The sequence below is a fragment of the Grus americana genome, chromosome 1 (genome assembly GCF_028858705.1).
Source record: "Grus americana isolate bGruAme1 chromosome 1, bGruAme1.mat, whole genome shotgun sequence".
Lineage (NCBI taxonomy): Eukaryota > Metazoa > Chordata > Aves > Gruiformes > Gruidae > Grus > Grus americana.
In genome coordinates, this window is record NC_072852.1 from 27845045 (window position 1) to 27852792 (window position 7748).

Below are 7748 nucleotides of genomic sequence, written 5' to 3' on the forward strand. Positions count from 1 at the left end.
GGTTTTGTTGACTGTTTAATGAAACTGGTCAATTCTTTTGACATAATGAATTATAGCCAGACTTTACTTACTTCCAGTAATCACAGAAAAACCCTGACTTGCCTTATTCGATGTAAGCTCAGCAACTCCCTGCAGAAATGTGGACAGAAAACTACAAGACATTCCTTTACTAGGTCACAAGATGGATAAAGGAGAAAAGGGTTTGCTGGGCTTCACATGCTCCACCAAGAACAATCTCAGAAAACAAGCTGGAAGCTACAACAATTGAGAGCCAGATTTCATGAAGAAAAATATATTCAGTTCAATGTATTTGGTTTCCGAACAGTGAACTTGCAGTACATTTATATGGGGGGGGGGGGGGGGGGGGGGGGGAATATTGGGCCTGTTAGCACACTAGAGGATAAGGAAATCAACATTGTCCAATAGTACCAACTTCCTCTTGCTACCACCCTACCAGTATTTCTGCTGGGCAGTGAATTGTATGTGGCCTAAAACACAATATACTGCACAGAGCTAGTCCCACTTAACTTGGCTGTTGCTGATGTAACCATAATAGACCTCTTCTTATACATGTAATCCTTATATTTAATTTAATGGCAAATTTCATTCAAAAGAAATAATTTCTCTAGCTAAAGTTTCTGTGTCTTCTGAACTACACTCTAGCAACTCAATGGTTACACTTCAGCAAACACACAATTCTTTCTATAGATCTTACCCAAATTTTGAGCAACACAACTCCCCTGCTGAGAGGAGAAGATAGAGAATGAGTTGGTCTGGAATTTAATGGGCTTCAAATAAATGTGTGTATTTGGGTTAGGTTCTGTATTCTGCTCAAATGTCTGTCTTCCTCCAATTTAATTTGTCTGCAAGCATTAAGGCACTAAGAACTCCTGCACCTCTAGTATAGTCCTGGGGACTAGAGAACAATGTTTGATAAAGCACAAAAACCCTATTGCATGCATAAGTCATTAATTTGCCTGTAAAAGCTTTTAACATTCTTGCTTTCTACACTACAACAAAAAAAACCCAAACCTCACCAAAACCAGTTTTCTACTTACAGCCAGAACTACATTTAGAGATGGTTAAACTGACTGTTACATAATCTACCTCCACATAATCCTGAGTTAACACAAAAAGCCTTGGTTTACCTTTAGGAATGAAATCTTATTTTAAAAACAAGGTATATATACACAGCATCAGAACTGTAAGTGGTATTTTTGGCATTTCCCAGTATGTATTTTACAGTGAAATTATGCAGCATGAAAGCCCAAAGGGAATTCAATAAAAGCGTCTTTAGTAAAATGTAGAAACTTTAATTTACATGCAAAACTACAACATATTCATAATAAAAAACCAGTGACTAAACAAATTAAACACAATTTGTAAAAATCATCCACGTTGTTAAATAGGTCTGTACAACCAAAGATTTACAAAGTCCCTGTGCATTTTCATCTTTTCAATGCACAACTGAGTTTAAAGGTTCTGCTCGAATATTCCCCAAGTCAAGAGCTGAATCTGTCTCTTCATCAATTTCACCAATGACAGCACTGCAATAAAAAACAGGTTATCATTTCTTGAAACCCTCTGGTGCAAATCTAGAAAGCCACAAAATTAACTTGCTAGTGAAGACACACACACCCCCTCATTTTTTTTTCTACATAATTGTAGACCTCTATTCTTTAAACTTCAAATTTTGACGGCTATAAGTAGAGTCTAAAAGAAGACTCATTTGGGTTTTTTTAAAGATAGAGATTATAAGAACCAAATACTACTGGTCTGTTTTAGGCAGTAGGTTAGCCTCTGAAACAAGAACTGGAAACCTTTTACAGAGAGAATCGCCTTTCAAGAGTAAGGCCTACCTGTAGCAATTTCTATGTGTCTACAGCATTAGATAAGCAAGACAATTTCCTTCAACACAGCCCAGTGAAATTTTATTAATTTATCCAAGGGAGAATATATAGTATTTTACCTATGCTATGTTAAGACTTACCTGGACTAAAACACTAGTGGACTCAGTAAAACTGTCTTGAAGAGAAAAGAAGGTGAAGGCAATAGATGTTCTCAGGGTGAGAACTATCCCAGAAGAAACATAAGAACAGAGTCTAATCTACCTGGCATATCCTTCTATTCACCAGTTCAGAGACTTATGAGCTAGTGGCTGTATTCATGGAAAGACTTAACAGCCACCAGAAACTATGTTATATTAATCCATCCAATAGCTTTCTGAGCAAATTTATCTTTCTGGTCTTTGTAAAACTTAATTGTGGCACTCGTTGCTGCAGGATGTAGCAGTGTGCAATGAAATACCCTTATATGTAACTTGTTGTCGGAGTATCTTCCTTTTTGCAAGAACTGAAAAAGCTAGATGAAATTAAATGAAGCAGTTATGTCCCCATTTCCTTATACCAATCCACAGCAACAAATTACCTCTATAGCTGTTCTCAAAACATTCTTTTATAGAAAGTATTCTAATTTTTGTAAACTTGACAAACTCGGAAACATATTTATTAGAAGGAATAATTCTGTATTCATGCAACTTTTAACATTCTGAGAGACAGCATCCTTATAGGAAGAAAAGTATTAAACAATTACTTGGCTTTTTGAAAAGTTACTGTTAGAGTAGCATGCTTAGCCCTACCTTTGCACGTTTGTCAGTTTGTTTTTGCTGAAAAGCTTAAGTGATGAAAGTCTTCCAAAATGATCTTTCTCAATTATGTTAGATAAACGCACCTACATATAAATCTAAGTCTTAACATTTCTTTGTACAGAAATATCCATTAGAATTAGAAGATTGAAATTCCTGTCCCAGCTCACATGTTGGTCACTGTGACATGCTCTTTTTCTGGTTGTGCTAAAAAATAATCTCATGTTTTGCCATCAGTTTCAGAATGCTGCTGCAAAAATCACCTTCCTAGCAGGCCCACTTATCAGGCCTTCTTTCTACTTTTCTTGTAAGCCTTCTGTCTATTTGGCACATCAGCTACTTTTCTCTGCATTTAATGAGCTTTTACTATCATTTTGTCATGGCATTTTACATCAAATATGAACTCACACCTTTGTTACTACATTGGCTTCGCTGTCCAGTTGTTACAGTGTCAAGCCAGAACCTTCAAGCATTTTCCAGATTATAAAGTGTTCTCTGTGAAAACTTAATCTAAAAAAATCCTGTTAAAAGTTAACTTTGTATACCGGATTGCTGACATGATGCACACAAATTCTATCTCATCTTTTGTTCATTCTTCTATCTCTTCCTCCGTCGAGGGATCCTGCTGTTCGCAGATCAGAATAAAGAACATCTACACAATGTCTAGACTCAAGAAAGGGAAATGCTGAGCTTTCTACTTTATACTGACCTTCCTAGATTGTTATCAGTGTATGAGCTGGTTAATTTACAGCTCAGTAAATCTAGACCAACAATATCTTAACTTTATAATGCAATCACTTCTGTAACAGAGGCATAGATATTTGCTATTTAATATGCCTCAGCTTTGACAGTACAATCAGTGCTACCCACAGATAGAAATATGCAACATGTCTGGGGCTATAAAGGTGTATATAGATGTATATGAGATTATATATATATACACACACACACACACAAGATTTTTATTAATTGGTTTAAACAAGTATATGCTATACTTACACATTATCGCCTCTTACAATGTACAGTCCCAGCACTACTTGCTCAACTCCTTGTGAGGAACTGAACACTCGTTCATGGCTTTCATCCAAAATCAAGTTAATGGTCTGATCAAAACCTTTGAGGGTTCCCTGAAAAGCACACACAAAAATACATCACTCCAAATACCTTTTACCTTTATCATCTTTGCTCTCAAGGATATCTTAAACAAGGTGGCAATACTAAGATACTAGAGAACAGATGCTCTATTTATGTTTTATTGTTATGCTTAAACACAAACAGCTGGAGAATGAAACTCTAAAAACAATTGATTGATTGAAGAAAAGTATCTGTATTTACTACTGAGTGTTCATGCTAACAGCTACAGTAATCCTGAGCATTAAAAGAAGTAAAGTTTCCCTTGTATCAATGGTGGCCCTCTAGACAACTTATTCTATTTCCATACTATTTGAGTCTTCCATGTATGGAAGTTTCCAGAAATCAAATAATTAAATAAAAGAACAGAAAAATTAGATTATTGTGGTCAACAGTATTGAAATCATCCCTAACATGTAATTTTAAGTGGTGTCTCTTGGAAGGAGATTAACTTGATTCCACAAAATTACTCAAAACCAATTCGAAAACACATCAAAGGAAGAATTTCTGTAACACTTCAATATGCATTTGAAAAAATGCTAACATAATTGGTTTGTGTAATTTACCATCAGTAATTGATTAAGAAATTTAAACTGATGTGCAACACCATCATTCAAACAGTAATAATACCCATTTATATGATCTAACCATGTAACAAAGTCACGTATACTAATTCCATTCCAATATTTTTGGTAGAAATTATCATGTATGACAACACAAAGTTTACCTGACTGACTCTAACCAGACAGAAGATTTGGTGAAGCTAGTATTTTTCTGCTAAAAGTACCTTTTTCTCTTTTCAGAGGTTGCACAAAGCTAAGTACAGACAGACAGGAAAATATAATCCCCATGCAAAGATCATACTATTAAGTTAAACTCAAAACACAAGAAAATAAATGAGCGGGGGAAAAAGGAGGAACACAAGGAAAAAACCAAACACAGAAGCAATAAACTCAGTTATACAGTGTAACATATAAGGGTTTGACAGTCCTCAACTTTTCAGGCTTAAACAGAATCCCATAAAAACTCTTAAATAATTATCAGCTGTTTCTTCTATAAACATATGGAAGAAATGGTTTTAGCACAAAGTTAAAGAGCTCACTGAATAAAGACGATTTTTTTTAAGATAGACACCAAATTGCTGAACAGAAAAAGAAATGCATTTTCTTGTGCCTTCCTATAGAAAAGACGATTTGACAAAAAGTGAAAGCATTTGCATGCACAAGTTTATCAAAGGACAAAGCTGACAGGCAACAACGAATAACTGTTTAAATCATACAATACAAAATAATGGCCATAAAGCTTAAAAAACACCCCAATTGTAAATGTGTGAACATATAAGTGATAACATCCTAGCACGGTTTCTTTACTGCCATGATGAAAAGTCTTTATGAGGGCAAAATAAGATGTTGAAAAAATACAAGTCTCACCACAATCATTCTTCCATCAGAAGTAATTACTGCAACAGTACCTAATAGTTCATTAAGGAAATGCTTAGCTATCTCAAATAGAACATTAGCATTTTCTGAATCATTCATATGTAATATAAGTTTTAAGAGCCATTAAGAGCCTATTAGCATTTCAGGTTTTTTTTAAAAAGCAACATGGTTGATAGTAACATTTCACAATACAGTATTTTTTATGACAATCTGTTTTAAAGTTTCACTGTACCCAACCATGAAGAGTTATGAAAGCTGGAGAGGGACTGCTTATAAGGGCATGTAATGACAAAAGGGGTAATGGCCTTAAACTGAAAGAGGGTAGATTTAGAGTAGATATAAGGAAGAAATTCTTTACTGTTAGAGTGGTGAGGCACTGGAACAGGTTGCCCAGAGAAGTTGTGGAGGCCCCGTCCCTGGAAGTGTTCAAGGCCACATTGGACGGGGCTTTGGGCAATGTGGTCTAGTGCATGTGGCAGGGGAGTTAGAACTAGATGACCTTTAAGGTGCCTTCTAACCCAAACCATTCTATGATACACAAACATGAACACCATTAAAAGCAGACTAAAGATCAGAGTTCACCTCTCTTGCCGTTACTAATTGCGCTACCCCAAAACTGAAACAACAGTTTTATAAACACTTCAAGCTACCTCCTTAAAAACAGCTTAGCAGTGAGGATCCCAAGTCTGGCATTGTACATATAGTCACTCTGAAGGTCCGACTATATCAATTTGATGATCACGTATCCACCATCCTGAATGATTTTAGTAGAATGATTTTTAGTACCTTACTGCTTGTGAATAAAACTGAAAATGCCTATAGGTTATGAGTATAAAAAAATAGCAAGAAAAGGGTTCCAAGAACACCAACTCACAGTTTTTGAGCAAATGATGTAAAGCTGGTAACTAAACACATTAACACCCCTTTAAGGAGCCAGGCTCATTGTGAATCTCGTTCCTCATCACAAATCAGGTTTGCAGCACTAGAGGCTATAGTGGACCCTATTCTCTGGGTCTTCCGTAACCTCCATTCTCCCTGCTAAGCCAGTCTCACGTAAAGAGAAACCGAGAGTCAATCAGGAAGGACCAAAGCAACGCAACGGCCCGCGGGAGCGCGATGCAGGAGACCCGTGGCCCCGGACGACACGCTTTTCACAAGCCCGTCAGCAGCCTGCCTAGGGCTGGGCATTTCCGCGCAGCTCGCCGGGCCCGGAGGCAGCCAGCCCCGCGCCATGCTGCAGCCGCCAGCCCCTCGGGGTAAGCCCCACACCCGGCCTCCCCTCATCCCCGCAGGCGCGAAGGAGAGAGCAGGCCCGTTCCCGCCGCCCCTCGCGCTGCCCCGGGGCATTTCCGCTCGCCAGAAGGATACGGTTGATGTAATTCTCCAAGGCAGAGGTCATGACGACGGCTCCCGCGCTTTGCCTCACACCAGCGCCGGCAACCACCTCCCGCGAGACGACGGCGGCGGCTGCAACGACGGCGACGAGACTCCCAACGCCACCTCCGGCGCGCGCCGCTGACGCGCGGCCCGGCGCGCAGGCGTAGGAGCCTGCGGAGAGGCGGGGAAGCGTCGCTCCAACTGCCGCGCACGCGCGGCGCAAACAGGTTTCAAACGGCGCGAGATCGGCAGCGCGGAGAAGCGCCCTTGCGAGTGGGCTGTACCAAGTAGCGATCGCCGAGGGCCGCGCGGGGGGGGTTACAGTGCCCCCTCCGCGGCACATGGCACCATCCGTAGAGAGGCTTGTTGGGTGGGAGGGCAGGAGGCGCAGGCGCAGTATGGTGTGTCGTTTTCTCTCATGTAGGACCATCGGCCGCCATTGCTGTGGGGGGTTTGGTTGGTTGGGAGTGTTTGAAGGGTTGTTCCCGTGCCCAGCTTGGGAGTTGGTCTTCAGGGCCTCGCTGCCTGAGTGTATCGTTGCTCTTGCTACCACGGGAGCCACCTATCCGTCTCTCGGTTTCCTGCGGGCTGCCGGTGTGAGGTGGGCGGGAAGGAGGCCTGGCTGCTGCCCCTCTGCACTGACTCGGAGAGCCTTGCAGCAGGGCTGTGGGATAGGTGCCCGGAGCCAGCCTCGCGGTGCTCTTTATTGAAGTCCCACGCAGAGGTGCTTTCAGGAGGTGATGGTGGATGCCTGGGTGTGGTTAAGACATGAGGCTTGTGGAAGGTGGTTTTGTTGTGCCGAGGTCCCACAGTGAAATGTGTGTGGCAGCAAGCTACCTGCTTGGGCCCAGGCTGCAGCCTACAGGTGGAGAGCTATGCTGCTTCTTTAAAGAGAAATGCAGTGGTCAAGCTCTCTGCAATTCAAGCACAACTATACATCTTTTTAAAAAAGATGTGCAGTGTCAAGTAAGTGGTGATTCTTATGCAGAAATTTGGATTTTATGTTTACAGGAATCTCACCATAATCTGTAAATGTGGGAATCATTGATAGGGATGTCCTGATGAACTCCTGCTTTTTCATTTTTTTATAACTGTACATGTCACTAGTATTCTTCCCTTTCTGTTCTGGTGGCCCATTGTTTCTTCTGATTCGTCCC

At 40.5% G+C, this 7748-nt stretch overlaps 1 protein-coding gene across 1 annotated transcript; it reads right to left on the minus strand.

The window, feature by feature from the left end:
- LSM8 (LSM8 homolog, U6 small nuclear RNA associated) lies at positions 1-6738 on the minus strand. Its single transcript, XM_054812601.1, has 4 exons — positions 6583-6738; positions 5206-5246; positions 3644-3771; positions 1-1547 (listed from the first exon to the last, which is right to left on the minus strand). The coding sequence occupies exons 1-4, from the start codon at positions 6611-6613 to the stop codon at positions 1457-1459; spliced, it is 291 nt and encodes a 96-aa protein (XP_054668576.1). The 5' UTR covers positions 6614-6738; the 3' UTR covers positions 1-1456.
- Between the last annotated feature and the right edge of the window lie 1010 nt (positions 6739-7748).

Bases quoted from the DNA above. Each gene is read 5' to 3' on its own strand.
- LSM8 (XM_054812601.1), bottom strand. From the start codon at position 6,613: ATGACCTCTGCCTTGGAGAATTACATCAACC. The intron at 5,247-6,582 runs GTATCCTTCTGG...ATGAACTATTAG, and splicing joins CTTGGAGAATTACATCAACC to GTACTGTTGCAGTAATTACT. The intron at 3,772-5,205 runs GTGAGACTTGTA...TGTGCTTTTCAG, and splicing joins CTGATGGAAGAATGATTGTG to GGAACCCTCAAAGGTTTTGA.